The 18530-nt window shown below is 44.2% G+C and overlaps 1 protein-coding gene across 1 annotated transcript in view; it reads left to right on the top strand.

Moving 5' to 3' along the window:
• Window positions 1–18121, top strand: part of ABCI18 (non-intrinsic ABC protein 4) — a 53540-nt gene extending 35419 nt beyond the window's left edge. Inside the window, exons 2-3 of the mRNA XM_087377574.1 lie at window positions 17085–17396; window positions 17609–18121. Coding sequence (XP_087233700.1) covers window positions 17085–17396; window positions 17609–17683 — 387 coding nt within the window. The 3' untranslated portion in view covers window positions 17684–18121. The remainder of the gene's footprint in view (window positions 1–17084; window positions 17397–17608) is intronic.
• The last annotated feature ends 409 nt before the right edge of the window (window positions 18122–18530 follow it).

Raw genomic sequence — 18530 nt, 5'->3', positions numbered from 1 at the left:
ACTCTCTTTCATCAAATGTGTACAATATATATTGTCCTTTTGTTTTTGGATAAAATTAGGTCACTTAGGATTCAGCCCCAGGGGCTGAACCATACTCCAATCATACTTCTGTACCGTATGCCGTATGCGTATGGTAACGTATGGAAAAAACTATGATTGTACCCCATGAATTTGCAATTTCTACTCTTGGGATCTAGCTTCTTCTTGTTATCCTTGTGAATATGCACAAATGCTTTAGAACCAAAAATCTTCAAATGAGAGATGCAAGAATTCTTGTCATAGTAAGCTTCGTATGTGGACTTCTTCTCAATGCCTTAGTCTTCGTCTTGCTTAGGACGTGTATGGTTGCATGAACCGCCTCACCATGGTAGACATTGGGAAGTTTTCCCCCCTGCAGCATTGTCAGCCCCATCTCTACGATCACATGGTTCTTTCTCTTAGCCATCTTGTTTTGTTGGGATGTGCAAGCTGTAGTGAGCTGTCTCTTGATCCCATTCTTCTTACAATAAGCGTCGAAAGCATTTCAAATACATTCTCCAATTCTTCTCAATGACCTTGTCCCTCCATTCCTTGCATTTCTAAAAGGTCTATGTTTTATTTGCCAAGCAATGTACCCAAATCAGCAACTAAAATCATCAATAAAGGTAGGAAGCTATAATGACCCTGTGAATGACTGCCCTGAGATCTTCTTGCGAATGTCTGATTGCACTAACACAAGTAGGGCTTTAGCTCTAAATATGGCCTTCTTCGAGAAAGGCTCTCGATGTTGCTTGCCTTTATGCAAGCTTTGCAGATGCCTTCAGTGCTTGCTTATTAGTGGAAGTCCATCCACCATTCCAGCCTTCTGCATCTTTGACAGAGTACCATAGCTGACATGGCCACAATCTTGAGCCGTCTGAACTTTCCTTGAACCATGAGTGCATTGACTTGATACAATCCGTTCTCCTCCACTCCTTGAGTCAGTCTCCTTTGACTTGACCAGGACTTCCTAATGGTCGAACTCCATCTTCATCTAACAAGTTCTTACATAGATCAGCACATAAAGTACGTTTGAGATTACCTTCTCAACTCATGAGTTTGTGGTGAATGGAATACTCCTATGCCCTTAACAGGACATGTACGGTTATGTCCAACTGTAACATTTGTGTCCGATATGTGGGCTCCACTACCTTGAACTAGGATTTTCTTGTTGGACATGTCCCATGAGGATCCACTGTCCAACCTTCTTAATTCTTAGTCATTGAATGCACAAAGCAATGCTCAATGGCTACAAATATTTCTCCAGTCATAACATAGGCTGAGTCAGACTGTCTCTTCTTTGGGTTTGCCTTTTCCTTATTCTTTTTCTGATCTGCCTTCTCTTTCCTGCATCCTTTGTGAAATGACCAAGTTTCTCATAGTAGAAATACTTCTTCTTCTTCTTCTTCTTGTCTCCACTGTCTTCAGACTTCTCGACCTTGGAATCGTCTTCAAAGTTAAGTCTTGTCGGGATTGCCCTTGTCCTTTCCTTTTGCTAGAAAGGCCTTGTCGCTATTGCTTTAATATAGTTTCTACCAGGCTTCTTAGATGTAGCAACAAGGGCCCAAGCTCTTTGAATGTAAGTGGCTTGGTCTACTCTCTAACTGTCACGCCTCCTCACGAACCCTTAGAAACTCTTGGGAAGCATTCCTATAAGCATCATGACTAACTGGCTCAAGTCCACCTTGTGACCAGCTGTTGCTAGTTGATCTCTCACAACCTTCATTTTCGTGAGATGATCTCCCTCCTCCGTCCTCATGGTGAACAATTGAGTTTGGGGGGATGGGATCCTCAACAAATCAGAGTGGTCCATGCCTCGTTGGACATAACTGCATTCGGGATGTGTGGAACGACTGAGTCCATCTTAGTCCTAATGATCATGGACAAAGATTCAGCAACCTTGTCTTCCCAAACCTACAATCTGAAATGAACAGAGAAATAGAGAAGCAGAAAGATGCCAAAGAATATTCTGTATAAACCATCTACAACAGCGGGAAAACTGATCAAGTACAAGCTGCAAACCTCCAGCTAAGTGCTGGACACAACACGCACAAGGGAGGCTGAGTGAAACTAATTTATTTTTACTGCGAGGCTCTGAGTGCTCCTGCATGCCTTGATGAAAGGGCTAAGTGGGATGGTCAGTAGAGCGTTTATCTAGGGCAGGAGTGTCACGATCTGTGACGTATTCCTTTCTCTATATCTAGACTTATGGATGGTTTGATGAATGGACACTTGTGGAAGGGTATGCCCTTTCGACGGGACACTTCCTATGAGGCACAACCCTTCACAAGAGACATTCTATGGAAGAGACACTTCTATTGTAATGTACCCTCTCATCAAGGGTCACACCCTTCACAAGGGGTACACACCTCTTCATGCACATACACTTTAGAGTACACACCTTTTCATGTGTGACTCTTCACTCTCTATACAAGAGAGGCCCAATTGTATGGATGACACACTACAGATACACTACAGACACTCAAGCAATACAATTATTCCTTGTTCTCTGCTATTTCAGTCTCCTTTCTGTTCCTTAGCACATTTCTAAATATAGTAAATCTTAGAGTGGTATCAGAGCAAATTTCGCTCCTGTCTGTAGGAAATGCCCCCCACCTTCTAGCGCCTATCTGATACATCTCTTTCCGCTAGAAGGATATCCGTGCACATTGTGCATGGAAGAGATGGAGAGAATGAGCGTAAAAATTTTTAGCGCCAACCCTACCTAAAGTCATCAATGGCCTCTCCATCTCCCACACATCACGAGTTGATGTGAATGGGCACGACAAAAATCGTGTCTTTTCATGTGCTTGGGCTGTCCCAAAACCAAGGGACGCACCTTTTACACCATCGGACACACCTTTTGATGAAGAGTTTTGACTCCTCACCCAAGGGACACACCCCATCGTGGAAAAAAGGACACACCTCTTCATGTGGGGACACCCCTTTTAAAAACACAACGCTTCTTGAAAAGGTACACCTATTCCAAGGGTCACACCCCTTCGAATAGGCACACCTTTTGGAACCAAGCACCTTATAAAAAAAAAAGGGTACCTAGAGGGGCTAAAAAGGAAAAACCCAGCCCCATACCTTAGGTCTAACCCTAGACTACCCAAGGGTTAAATAAACCCACCCTTTAATTTTTTGGGCAACCACCCACCATAGGCAGCCACAAACGAAAAACAAAAGGGACGCTCCATTTTCAACGCCCGTACAAATTTCGTCTAGGAGGTCTGCCTCCCTACGCAGCCCTTGCCCTCGCCGTTTTGCTGCCCTACCCCTCGCCATCTGCAGCCCCTGCCCCTTGACGGTTTGCTGCCCTGCCCTCGCCAGTTTTCGGCCCTAGTTCCCTGCCAGCCTGCAGCGCCAGATCAGCGGCAGTCCCTGCCATTGCTGCCGCAAATCATCCTTGGAAGCCTGCAGCCTGGTTTCGCCAGCCTCTATTGCGATACAGCCCTTGGAAACCTGCAACCTGTTTCGCCAGTCTTTATCACGATACAGCATTGGAAGCTGCAGCCTGTTTCGCCATAGACAGCCTGCCCCCCTTTGTTTCGCCACCTTATCTCCCAGATCAGCAGCGGTTCAGCCTCCTATCGCGATGAAGACAGCCTGTTAAATGCGCCCTGTTCCTGTTTTCCAATCTGGACCAGCCAGGCCCAGATCTGCTCCTCGCCAACCACTGCAACATGGACCTCCGGACAGAAATCTACAGGCCTTTCCTACGCAACAAATTGGCAGATTAAATCAATGCCAGGTGGATTCTTTCCATTCTACTTCTAAGGATTCTCTTGTCATTATCAAATTTCAGCAAATGAAAGACGCTTCCTTAAAGCATGGGAACCCCTGGTAATTCACCCGGCCTTTCAAGGACACCTCAGGCATCAACTACCACACAATATCGTGTTCAGATTGCACAACCAGCCCATTTTGGAGCTTTGGCATCGTGGGTCTTCTATGTCATGTGCCCTCCTAGTGATCTGGACCACATCCTATACCTTCTGCGTGAGGCACCTAAGTTACATTACTTCCTCAGCACAGTCCAGGTTGTGTTCCACGAGACACGAAGATACTCAGAACCCGATATTTCTCATGAGTTTGCTGTCCATCTTTGGAGCGATTTTTACCCCTCAGCTTCAGCATCTCGAGGGTACTCTCCACCTCCTTCAGCTCCCATATATTCTCCCATACAGGTTGTACCTTCCCCAAGACAGTATTTACACTCTGAAGACACTCCTCCTGGATATCCTCCACTCCCGACAGCAGCTCCTTATCCTTTCTGAGATCCGTGGACTCTGCAACCTACTCCTATACTCTCACGAGCAGTAATACCCATTTCGGCATCACCAGTGTTACCTCAGACAAGACCTCCTTTACCAGATTTCCACGGGTGGTTCCATCCTGCCTCGCCTGCCCCCTCCAACATGAGCAACCTCAGGGAGCAGCCCGAAGCTTCTTCCAAGAATGGTACAAACTAGAGCGCAGGTTCGTGCTTTTCTCACGGGGACCTCAGATATGTCGCAATGCTCGCGTGCAGCCTCTCCGGAGATAAGCGACTCAAGTCCAAAAAAGACCCCTGAAGTCAACATACAAGGTGAAACACTACTGCAACTTCAAATTTCCCAGCTTCAGGACAACATCTCCGACTTGGTCCAAAAAGTCCAACAATTCTAAGATTCTCGCAGTACCACACATACAGAGGATGACGTGACACAACCAGATGACTATGTGGACTCATTCCCACCAGAGGTAGAAAACACTGAACTCCGTGCCCTCTACCGTTTACTCCAAGCTTCCAAAATTAAAAGACTTGACATTAAACTTTCGGAAGCCTACACTGGTCAACGAAATCGCCGAGCAGTTGACCAATGGCTCGCAAAATTGCGCATGTACTTTGATATTGTTGACCTCTCTGAAGGTAAAAAGATTGCCTTGGCAGCCTTCCTCCTTAAGGATACAACTTTTCTATGGTGGCAAAGACGCTTAAAGGACGGCAAAAGTGTGTTAACATGGGAACGTTTTGAACACGTGCTCCGTAAGCAGTTCATAGCTGCCAATGTGGACTTCCAAGCACGTTCAAAACTGCGACAGTTGGAGCAAACAGGCTCCTTGTCTTCCTACATCTCTCAGTTCACCACATTAATGCTGGAGATTGATGGTTTAAGTGAGGTGTGAGAGAATGGTGAGTGAGAGAGAGCAAGAGAGAGTGAGAGGTGGAAACTTGGAAGCTGAAAGCTGAGTTGCAATAGAAGAGTGTGAAGAGTACAACTCAAAAGGAGGAGATAAGGTTCTGTCCTAGTGACAAAACCTTAGTAGTCACTAACCATAGTTAGTGAACTAACTGCGGTTAGGAGAGAAAACCTCTTAAAGAGGAAAAAGTGCCCCTAACTAGCTTATTAAATTACATTGGTCACTGCTGAATTTTATCTATAATTCTAACACCCCCCTGCAGTGCCAATGTCGTGTACAAGGCAGATCAATCACCAAATGGATATAAGTTCAGGGCACTGCGAAATGCCTCAAACTTTTCACGTGGTAGTGCTTTGGTGAAAATATCTGCAACGTTGTCATGTGTGGACACAAAGATCATACTGATCTCCTGCATGCAACTTCTCTCTAACGTAGTGATAATGAACCTCAATGTGCTTCTACGAGCATGAAACACTGGATTCTTTGCCACTGCAATGGCACTCTGACTATCAGTGAGAATTGGAGAAGGACCCTCCAAAGATAGATGAAGATCAGCAAATAGACGTCGCAGCTAGACACATTCAACTGTTGCTGTGAAAGCTGCTCTGTACTCAGCTTCACATGATGAGGTAGCCACTGTAGATTGTTTCTTACTCAGCCAGGAAATGCAAGATTTACCCAAAAAGAAACAATTGCCACTAGTGGACTACCTAGTATCATAATCACCAACCCAATCTGAATCACTGTAGGCATGCATCTGCAAGTCACCCCCCCTGGGAAATAGCAAGCCAAAAGACTTCGTGCCCTGCAAATAACGGAAGATGCGCTTAACTGCTTGCCAATGCATAGCTTTTGGGCTATGCATGTACCTGCTCACCTGAGAAAGTGCAAACTGAATATCAGGTCTAGTGTTGCAGAGATATATGAGGCATCCAACAGCCTGACTGTAAAGTGTGGCATCAACTAATTCTCCTGCATCATGCATTGTGAGTTTCAGCCCCGGCTCCATGGGAGTGGCTATGGGCTTACACTCATGCATGTTAAATCTGTCCAAGAGTTTCTGAACATACTTGGACTGAGACATAACAATGCCACGTCTCTCATGAGAGAACTGGATCCCCAAATAAAAGTGAAGCAGCCCCAAATGTGACATGTCAAAGGTTGTCTGCAAATCAGCTTTGAAATCTGCAATGTTGTCTTTATTGGACCCTGTGAGCAGTAAATCATCGACATAAAGAAGGATGACTAAAATTTCCCCCCCCATCCATCTTGATGTAGAGGGTGCTCTCAGTAGGATTATTGTGCAGCCCCTTGCTGGTCAAAAAGGCATGGATCTTGGCATACCATGCACGCGAGGGGCCTGTTTTAGCCCATATAAAGCTTTGTTGAGCTTGCATACTTGAAGTGCATTTGCTGTAATTTCAAAGCCCGAAGGTTGTTTGACATACACCTCTTCCAGCAAGTCCCCATTTAAGAAGGCTGTTTTTATGTCCAACTGATGAACATTCCACTCAAAATGTGCAGCCATTGCAACAACTGATCGGATGGTGGTCATCCGGGATGTAGGAGCAAATGTCTCCTCATAATCTATGCCCTTTTTCTGAGCATAGCCTTTAGCAACCAGCCTTGCCTTATATCTGTCAATGGAGCCATCTGGCTTCCGTTTGACCTTGAAAACCCATCGTGTGCCAATGGCATGTTTACCCGGTGGCAAGTCTACAACATCCCAAGTCTGATTTTTTGCAATGGACTGCAACTCATCATGCATGGCATTCATCCAATGCACATTATCCTTTGCTTCTTTGAATGTGGCAGGCTCCTCCTCATCAAGAAGAGTACCTGCATATGCTGATTCCACTGAATTAGCACCTTCCATGTGCCTTGCTGCACTGCGAGTCCTGCCAGGTAATGGAGCATCAATTTTACTCTCCCTGAGTGTCTGTAACAGCCAGTTTGGGACTGTTTTTGCTGCATGTATGTCTGCAATTTCTTGCTGCACCACCTGTTCCATTGCCTGTGGAGGGGGCAAGACATTGTGTGGCGGAACTAAAGCATCTGGAGGTTGCTGTAAATTCTGGTTTGCATCAGAAAAATCAGCAGGGGAACCCAAGGCAATGGGTAGCAACCCCTCAAAGACATCCTCTGAAGAAGAAGGCATTTGAAATTCAGCTTGAGTGGGAGCTGAATTTTCAGAAAATATCACATCTCTACTGACTATGATCTTGCGTGTAGCAGGATTGTAGAGACGGTACCCCTTGCTTTCTGCACTGTACCCAACAAATATGCACTTAATGGCTTTATCAGACAATTTGTGCCTAAATTCAACTGGCACATGAGCATAAGCAAGGCATCCAAAGACTCGGAAGTGATCCACTGAAGGCTTCCTGTCATTCCAGACCTCATAAGGAGTTTTTGTTTTTAAAGCCTTAGTGGGAGCCCGATTCAAAATGATATTGGCACACATCAAACCCTCAAGCCAGAATTTGCGAGGCATGTGTTTGCTTTTCAGCATACATCTGTCCATCTCCATGAGAGTTCTATTTTTCCTCTCAGCTTTGCCATTTTGCTGAGGGATTAGCCTGACTGTGAGCTGATGCACAATACCCTTGCCTTTCAGAAAAGCATCAAATTCTGCAGACAAGTATTCCCCACCTCTATCTGTGCGCAATGTCTGTATCTTGAGTCCGGTTTCATTTTCAACCATGGCTGCAAAGTGTTTAAACACCGTGAACACTTCTGATTTGCGCTTCAGCCCAAAAACCCAAGTGAAGTTGGAGTAATCATCAATAAATGTAACAAAGTAGAGATGACCACCCAACGATGGAGTCCTCATGGGACCACAGACATCACTGTGTATAAACTGTAAATTGCGGACAGCTTTTACTGAACCATCCTGTTTGAAGGGAAATTGATGCATCTTGCCCAAAATGCACCCTTCACAGGCATGTGGAGGAGGTATCTCAAGAGGTGGCAATGCATCAACCATGGAATACTTCTGAAGTGTCATCAGGCTGTTGTAATGCATGTGGCCATATTGGGCATGCCATAATTCTGCATTTTGCATGGCAGCTGTAGGGGTAGAAACTGCAAGAGCATGGGCTGCTCTTTTCTCAAAAAAATCAAGCTGAAAAAGCCCACGCAGCAGAGTACCAGATAACCGTAAGGCATAGTCATCTTCCCTGTCTCGGACAGCACATTTGTCATTCTCAAAGATGACCTGAAATCCAGCTCTATTAAGAGTGGACACTGAAAGAAGATTTTTGGTTATATCAGGCACATAAGATATCTGAAAGTCTGAAAATGGAGCCATCAATGGCAGTGAGCTCAACATCTTCTGTGCCACGTACTGAATATGATGAGTTGTTGGCACAAGTGACTTTCTTACCAACTGGAGGTGGATGCAAGGAAGTAAAAAGACACTTCCTAGAAGTGATGTGCTTGGATGCACCGCTGTCAAAATACCAAGTGTTCAGTGTTTCATTGACACTGAAAGCAGATGCATCCGTAGAAGAGTCATAACTGCAAGTCAAAAAAGCATATGTATCATCATTGCAAGTGGCTGTACTATCCCGAGCATCTGGAACAGCCAGCCTAGAATCTGAAATGCAAGATAAAAAGGCACAATCCTGTCCAACAAAGTTGGCTGCAGCATCCCCACTGTCAGATGCATGAGGAGCTGAATCTGAAACGGCCAATCCGGAGCTGTTTTTCTTCTCTTTTGCAAGCCTTTTCCTGCATTCTGCAATGTGATGACCTGGCTTTTTGCAGTAGTGACAAAAACCCTTCTTCTTGGGCTTACTTGCATCATTTTTAGCCTTTTGGGAAGGCTGTCCTGACCCACTGGAAGGCTGATTTACTGATGTCTTTGCCTGTCCCTTTGTTTTTGATTTAAAGTTTGAGAGCATGGCTTGTTCACCTGCACGTGAAGCCAAATTTTTCCTGGTCTGCTCTTCCTGAAGCAGAAGTCCTATCAACTCATGAAAAGTGAGAGGATTTGCACCCCCCCTCAATGATAAGTTCAGCGAGGTATGAAAGCTGAGATAAGACTCAGGAAGAGAAGTCAGAGTGGTTGTAATCATCTCTGAATCATGAATAATTTCATCTATATTTAACAGTTGCTCTCTGAGATCCTGTAGCTTTGTGAGGTGGACTGACATGGAGTCACCCTCTTCCATATGTGTATGACTTAACTCTCTTTTCAATAAAGATACCCTTGCATCATACCGAGCTGCATACATGCTTTCTAAAATATCCCACGCTGCCTTGGAGGTCTTACACGACCGGATATGCGGAATGATAAATCTTTTCACTAAAATAGAGATGCATGACAAAGCTAAGGCATCCCGTGAATCCCATCTCTTCTGATCTGGAGTAGTTGCCATGGCTGCACCAACAACTTGTTCTGCAGCTGCCCCTTGTGCACGACCTCTTTCACCTCCTTGCTGAGGAGGGGTATTAGGTGCCATACCTGCTGGTCGGATCTCACCCCCATTCACATAATCCCATAAATTGCGAGAAATCAGAATATTGCGTACCATAAAACTCCAGAGAGAGTAGTTGGTACCATCCAACTTGTCTTGCTGTGAAAGACCACCGAACTAGAAGTCATTCTGATTTTGTTGGGCCATATCTGAGAAAGAGATTTAAGCAGATACTAAACTGAATTCCCTTACTGGGAATAAAATGCACAACTCCCAAAAAACACAGCCAAGCACTGGCTGTAAATGCAACTCAGATTTCTGTACTTGCGCTGTCAGAAATCTGTCCAAGCATCAGAAACTCTCCAGAATCTGCCAAAAGTGCTGCAAAACACTCCAAGAAAGGCAGTATGAACTGAAAACTCCAAAAATTGCTCTCCGAACACAGAAGCCCCAAAATAGGCCTGAAATTGCAACTGGAAAGGGGTAAATAGATCAAAAGCCCCAAATGTTGCAAGAATTGCGCTCTGTCTGCAAAAGCCCCAAATTTTACGCAAAATTGCAGTGTAATCACAAAATCCCAAAATTTCTTCAAGAAATTGTACTGCAAAACTGAAAGCCCCAAATTTCGAGCTTGAAATTGCAATCAGAAAGGGGCAAATTCACTAAAAGCCCCAAATTTGCAATTTCTGAACAAAAGCCCCAAATTTTAGACCAAATTTGCAGATTTATCTGCAATGTTTGCTTTGCAAGTAACTGTGAACCTGAAAATACCCCAAATTTGTGAAGTAGATCCTGCAATTTGATTGCAATGTCTGCAACAAACAAAATGCCCCAAATGTACTCCCAAAGACTGAGCCAAACAATGGCTGTCTGCAAGATCACCTGCAAACTGTACGGACAGATGTGTCTCTAGATCACCTGCAAACTGTACGGACATATAGTACATAAGTGTTGTACGGCTGGTACAGCACTGTACGGCGAGGACGTGCGGTACGGACGGTGACAAGGAATTGTGCACACAGGTACGGCACTGTACGACGAACTGTACAGTCTGACGACGAATTGTACGGTCGCGATGTATGGATGACTTGTGCGACTTGTACGGACGGTACGATATGGCATGTACGGTACAGTCATGATGTACGGCGAGCAGGTATGGTAGGTATGATAGAGTCTGCAGGTGCGGAACGTACGGATGAAGCTGGAGCAATACTGCAGGTACGGACGTGCAAATACCAAGTGCAGGTTCCGTACAGACTGTACGGACGATGTGTAGCAGCTAAGCGTGGGTTTGCAGCTGGAGCTCAACGGGGAAGTTGTAGGGAGCTGGATCTAATGCTCTGATACCAAATGTGAGAGAATGGTGAGTGAGAGAGCAAGAGAGAGTGAGAGCTCGAAGCTTGGAAGCTGAAAGCTGAGTTGCAATAGAAGAGTGTGAAGAGTACAAATCAAAAGAAGGAGATAAGGTTTTGTCCTAGTGACAAAACCTTAGTAGTCACTAACCATAGTTAGTGAACTAACTGCAGTTAGGAGGAAAAACCTCTTAAAGAGGGAAAAGTGCCCCTAACTAGCTTATTAAATTACATTGGTCACTGCTGAATTATATCTATAATTTTAACATGAGGATGATCGCCTTCATGCTTTCATCTCAGGCCTAAATCCCTCGTTACGCATTGATGTCCTTAAAACAAACATCACCACCACAGCTAGCGCTATTTCTTACGTAGAGCGCATTACAGATTTCCAAAACACAGGGAAGCAGAGTGCTAATCGAACACAGAACTCTACTATGGTCAAAGGTGCTCGCCCTCAAGATAACCCCAGGTTTAGAAAAAACTCCGGTAATCAACGTCAATGACAGTCTCAAGATCCCCACAAGTCTCAGAAATCATATGCTGGATTCCAACAGAAGCACCCCTCCAAGGATCGCGCCTCTTCTTCTTCACAAAGTGATTACCGTCATCTCCAACATAAAGGTGCGACCATTGACAAGAAGAACAACTCCAGCACAAAAGGATTTTGTACCATCTGTACAGACGACTATAGATGGTTCGATTGTCCCAAGCGACCAAAGCAAAATTCCAATATGCAACCTAGCACTTCTCAAACAGAAGATGCTACCCCAGCACAAGACAAGAAAGGCAAAGCTGTTCGAATGGCAAATACCATCCACCTGAGCCTTGCCAGCAACCCCGAACCTTCCCTGGCCACTCAAGTACTTTGTGTTCAAGGATCGATTCGTGGAACAACGGTCACTATTCTCATCGACAGTGGCTGCTCTCATAACTTCCTAGCTAGTTCTATGGTTGACCAACTTCGATTGACCACCAGTCCTAGTCTCATGGACTATCAGATTGAGCTCGCAAATGGAACTACCTTCTTATGCAACACCAGGATCAAAAACTTGTCTTTTCGCATCCAACACTATACGGACAAGTTGAACTTCGACATCATGCCTCTTTCTTGGTACGATGTCATACTCGGACAATAGTGGCTCTACGACTATGATCCATCAATCAGTTTTCGCAGCCATACTATCCAATTTGTCCACCAAGGAAAACTTATTGAGCTAACTAGTTCTAGGGACTCTCCTTCAACCCCAGTTGCCTCTGTCCTACAAGTAAAGAAGTGGGTTCGTAAACGCCAAGTAAAGACTTCAATTCTGTTGGTTACGGCAGTAGAGGAGACACCAACAAAGGATCCTCCTGAATACCTCAACCAATCTTTTTTCCAGCCCTACCTGGATATTTTTTCACAGGAATTGCCAAAGCAGTTACCACCTCGACGACTAGTGGATCACCCGATCGAACTTATTCCCGGCAGTAATCCACCGTCGAAACCTCCTTATCAGGTTTCTTACACTCAAAATGAAGAAATCCAAAGACAGGTGACTGAACAACTCGACAAAGGTCGCATTCGGCCCAGTCGCAGCCCTTTCGGATCTCCTGTACTACTTGTGGAAAAAAAGAATAAGTCAATGCACCTCTGCATCGACTATCGAGCCCTCAACAAGCTCACTATAAAAAACAAGTATCCATTGCCTTGCATCGATGACCTCTTCGATCAACTTCTACATGCAACACAATTCTCAAAGATTGATCTTCGTTCAGGTTATCATCAAATTCGCATACGAGAAGGTGATGAGTACAAGATAGCTTTTCGAACAAAGTATGGACACTATGAATGTCTGGTCGTGCCTTTTGGGTTAAACAATATCCCGGCCACATTCATGACACTAATGAACGACATTTTCAGGCCTTTCCTCGATAAGTTCGTCATCGTTTACCTCGATGACATCCTCGTTTTGAGCAGATTCCTACATGAGCACAAACAACATCTTCACCAAGTTTTTGAAGTTCTCCGCACAAATTCTCTCTACATCAACATTGAGAAGAGTGAGTTCTTCAAGACCCAACTCAAATATTTGGGACATGTTATTTCAGCTCAAGGCATCTCTGTGGATCCCAAGAAGGTCGAGGTAATCCGAAACTGGCCTACTCCTAAGACTGTTTATGATGTCTGCTCTTTTCTCGGATTGGCAAACTTCTTCCATACAAAGGTCTATCAGTTTTCCAAAATCGCAGCTCCTATGTCCGAATTATTAAAAAGCACAACAGTTTTCAGTGGCTTCCCGAAATAGAGTATAGTTTCCAACAACTCAAGCAAGCACTCACCACCATACCTGTTATGGCTATTGCTGACCCCAAACCTTCCATTTGAGGTCATGACTGATGCTTCTGACATCGCTACAGGAGCAGTCTTGATGCAAGAAGGCAGAGTTATTGCTTTTGACAGCCATAAACATTCTGATATCTAAACCCGATACCCGGTTTATGATAAGGAGTTTCTTGCTGTTGTACATGCTTATTGCTCTTGGAATCATGGGAGCCGACTCAGTGGTTAAGACAGACCATCACTCTTTAAAGTATATCTTTACTTAGCCAATCATGAACGCTCGCCAAGCATGCTGGGTTGAGTTTCTGGCCAACTTTCACATGACCATTGAGTACATTCCAGGACTACGCAATTAGTTGCAGATGCTCTTAGCAGGTTAACTCTAGCATCAGCTATGGTAATCTCTACATTATCTGTGGATGTTCCGAATTCATTCAAAGGGAAGTATTTCAATGATAAAGACTTCGGCACAGCAGTACAAGTTCTTTCAAAAGATCAACCTTCGACTTTCGAACAGACGATTTTCTCATCCTATTCTTATACGGACGACCTTCTGTATTATCAAGATCGCGTCTGTGTACCACATGACAAGGATGTTCGACGTCTTTTGTTAAAAGAACATCATGTAGTTCCTTATGCTGCCCATCCAGGCATCAACAAGACTTATAGGTTACTCAGTGCAACATACTACTGGCCTCAGATGAAAAGCGACGTCATCAAAATGGTTACATCTTGCTTATCTTGTCAACAAATGAAAGCAAGCCGACGACTTCTAGCAGGACTTTTTCAGTCTCTTCCAGTTCCAACTGAAAGGTAGGAAAGTATTTCCATGGATTTCATTACAACATTACCACGATCCTCTTGAGGTAATACTCAGATTATGGTAATTGTTGATCGATTGTCCAAAATGGCACACTTTGTTGCTTGCAAAAGCAGTGCACAGGCTCTGGACATAGCCAAACTCTTCATACAACACATCTTCCGACACCATGGATTGCCCAAGAATATCATATCCGACAGAGATCCTAAGTTTACCAGTCACTTTTGGATTTCACTGTTCGAATCTTTGGGAACAACTCTACTGTTCAGTTCAGCCTACCACCCAGAATCAGATGGCCAGACTGAAAGAGTCAACCAAGTTCTGGAAGAAATGCTTCGACATTATATTCAGTCACGCCTAGCTGCTTGTGAAGAGTATCTATCACTCCTTGAGTTTGCTTATAATAACTCTTTCCATAGTGCCATCAGCATGAATCCATTCCAAGCAGCTTATGGACACACTCCGATTGTACCAACGAATTTTGTACTTTAACATCGAGTGGCCCTAGCTGATCAACTGGTTCAGGAAATGCAAGACATTCTACTCCAAGTCAGGGATCATATGCAAAAAGCGCAAGAGCGGTATCAACGGTCTGCCAACAAACATAGGCGTCACCTGGAATTTGACACTGGTGACATGGTGCTATTATTTGTAGCCCCACATCGCTATAAGACGGTTGAGTCTGTGTTTCCTAAGTTGCGACCAAGATACTATGGACCTTTTCGGATCGTCAAGAAAAATTCACCTTTAAGTTACAAATTGAAATTACCACCATCATGGGGTAAAATCCATCCGACATTTCATATTTCTTGGCTAAAGACGTACATTCCAGGCGATGAAGTAGTTCCTCCTGTAGGTGATTATGTCCCAAAAATCGAAGACGATTATGTTCTCCTTATTCCTGAGCGTATTCTGGACCATTGACATCGAGAGACTCGACATCGACTTATCATAGAATTCCTTGTTCTTTGGCGAGATCTGGACGACTCCGACGCTACTTGGCAATCTGATGAAGACTTACAGTAGTACCCTAACATTTTACAGCAGTATTTTCAGAATTTACTGTGATATTTTCTACATCAGTTCATTATCTTCACCAGGGTCTTATTTTGAGTGGGAGGGGATGTCACGATCTGTGATGTATTCCTTTCTCTATATCTAGACTTATGGATGGTTTGATGAATGGACACTTGTGGAAGGGTATGCCCTTTCGACGGGACACTTCCTATGAGGCACAACCCTTCACAAGAGACATTCTATGGAAGAGACACTTCTATTGTAATGTACCCTCTCATCAAGGGTCACACCCTTCACAAGGGGTACACACCTCTTCATGCACATACACTTTGGAGTACACACCTTTTCATGTGTGACTCTTCACTCTCTATATAAGAGAGGCCCAATTGTATGGATGACACACTACAGATACACTACAAACACTCGAGCAATACAATTATTCCTTGTTCTCTGCTATTTCAGTCTCCTTTTTGTTCCTTAGCACATTTCTAAATATAGTAAATCTAGGATTTCTTACAAGGAGTGCCCACAGCGATGCCGACCTGGCTTGTAAGATCTGCCAACCAGCAGCAGGTCTCGTCCAGGGTCAGTTTGACTCGACGTGCAGTCCTTTTCAACTAACCAATTGTCCGACCTATTTCAGGTCATCTGCCAGGCCGATAACTAGGCCGGGCGGATCTGCACAATGAGTCTGAATGCATCCATACCTACCCTGCTCCTAATGAGGTCTACTGCACTGTAGTCCTCTCGTGTCGGGGCTGACCTTTTCTAAATATCAACGGCTCGACGTCAAGCCTGATACCGTCGGCTTTGCCATTGGAGCAGTGTTGAAGTAGAATGGATACCCCTTGTGTTTAAGACTGGGTATTTAGTTTCTGACAAGAAAATCCTCGCAGATATCCACATCCTCAAAGTGTGGACATACTTCTTATTTGGGTAGAGTTGAACATTTGGCCTCATCAACTCTCCAGGCACACTCAATCTGCCCCTGCCCCTTATCCACCTCAAATTTCTCATGTAAGAAAAACCTTCTGGTGTTCTCCTCAAAAGGTCTCCTGTATGACCCTCTAAGATTTGTGCCTATTCGTTACTCGTAAGCAAGATTTTGAAGGTCTTCTATATGATCCTCTGAGATTTGTGCCTAATGAGTAGTAAGCAAGATTTTGGCTTCTTTTGAGTGCTTCTCTATTTTGGCTGTGATGTTTTCTTCCATGTTTTTTTATTTCTAGCTTGAGTGTCTTGGGTTTTCTTCCCACTTTTATGGTCCTCGTGGGTATGCCTCTCTCTCTCTAGTATGGCTCGAGTGCAAGAGATTGGGGAACACTGGGAGGGAAGGGAACAGAGGAGGCATACAGGCTGAGTCTGCCCTTCACCTCCAGAGTGCCGACAGAAGCTTAGTATGAAGACTTTGTATAAATGGATGCTCAAGTATGTGTGGGTGTGTGGATTTGTATGTGTGAGAGCATATCTTTATGCTATGGTCTACACCCAGTGTTGGGCGCTGATAACGTCAGTGGGGATGTCATAGTAGCTAGTCCCTGCTATGGATGATGGAGTTTATGGTTTTCAACCTTGTGAGTGACTATCATGAGATTGAAACTGCACTATGTTGTGTTTTTAGAGGACGAGTTTGGGAATGTTCCTGGATTCATCTAGGTATATACAGGCTGAGCAATGACGGGAAGTGGGCCTGGCAGAGGAAGACTGGGAGGGTGAGCGGACCTGTTGACAGGGTTAATTGTAAAGGCAATTATCTTGAAAATGTCTCTCCTGTGTTTTTGTGAAACCTGTTAGTACTTTAAGGTATTATCTTGTTGACTTGTCCTAATACATGTATTCAGTGTATAATTTGTGCTTGCATAGCAGTTTGGTCTTTAGTGTAGTTTCAATCTGGGAGTACTCAGTACAACAAATGGTCTGTTAAGATTCTGTCCTGATGTGTGCAGGAAGGAGAGACTATTAGAATAAATGTGAAGACAAAGCCCTCTTCCAATACAGGGATGATGTCACATGGAATTGTAGGAGTGGCAAGCACTGGATGCATGAAAGCACCATTGGCTCCACCTCCAGGTGGTGGACGGCTACGGTCTCCCCTTCCTCCTCCACCTAATGATACGAGACATCTTCGTCTTACAAGTGCAACTCCTGTCACACGGGTTTCTGGAGCATCCGCAACTACTTCCACATCCATACAGGCCAGTCAAAGAGAGAGTGCTAGACCTAGTGGTGATCCATTTGCAGACCTGTCTCAACTCGAGGTAATGTGACTGGATTATGTGCACCATATTTCTTTTGCAGTTGCTGTCCTACATCTGAATTGCTGGCTTGCCGATTCAATGGTCCTATGTTTGGGATAACCTCGATTATTGTAGACTGGTCCTCTCTTGGAAGCTCACCACAATGAAAACAAAATCACTTAAGTTTTCATGGCGCTTAATTATTTGCTGCTTGCTTGGGTGTTGTGTGACAGACAAGTCTTCCATCATCTTTGAAATCAGGAACCACCTCAAACAAGACCAATCATGCAGGCTGGGCAGCTTTCTGAATTAAGGTCTCTGTTAGGGAAAACATTTAGTGACTTGCACTCAGTTTGGTTTTCTATACCTTTTGAAAGTGGTCTTCTCGATCAACATGCAAGGGATATCTGGAGGATAAAGTTTTCTCCACCTTTGGGATTGTTGGAGGCCCTATGTCAAGCTTTTAATGAAAATGGTAGACCTTTGCATTCTCATACATGGGATAGACACATTACCATCGAATGTTTTGGTACATATACAATTGAAAAGTTTGGGCCCAAAAATATTTCTGCAAGCTCCAGGCATATGGTATAAAGTAATTTGTAAAAACTAATCACAAGGGTATGTTCCCTTGCTACGTTTCAGTCTCTTGGAATCATGCATGAATTCTTGCACTGACATTCTACATTTTGGAATGGTGCTCTGATATATTAAAGCCTTGAAACACCTAAAAATATGTGTAACCATGGTAGTATATTTGGATTGGATTCTTGTAGCTAGTCTGTTTACATTGACAGTCATGTCTTCTTAAATTCTGCCCAGGGTTTTTCATTGTAAGCTTTGGGGCTGTTAAGTTTTGTTCAACAGTTCCTACATAATTTGCATTAAAGGTTAGGGGCAGTTTGAAAGTTTACATAGACGTGGTTGTTTATATTAGTATGGTTGTGTTCTGGAATAAGGGTGCTGCAATAAGCCACTAGTTGGGAGCAATTGGAGTAGTCGAGACATGATTCTTACTGTTAGCCTTGAGCCATCATGATGCATCCCCATTTCAATAACGTAAGTGAGCTGTCTCACATCACAGAGTGGATCTAAGCTTTTGAGCTCAACACACGTCCAAAGCTCAATGCTCACCCCTCCCCTCGCTTCCTCTCC

This window comes from Dipteris shenzhenensis, chromosome 7, assembly GCF_047967505.1.
Source record: "Dipteris shenzhenensis isolate YYH24624 ecotype China chromosome 7, Dip_SZ_1.0, whole genome shotgun sequence".
In the NCBI taxonomy this organism is placed as follows: domain Eukaryota; kingdom Viridiplantae; phylum Streptophyta; class Polypodiopsida; order Gleicheniales; family Dipteridaceae; genus Dipteris; species Dipteris shenzhenensis.
This window is presented reverse-complemented; position numbering and strand designations above follow the sequence as displayed.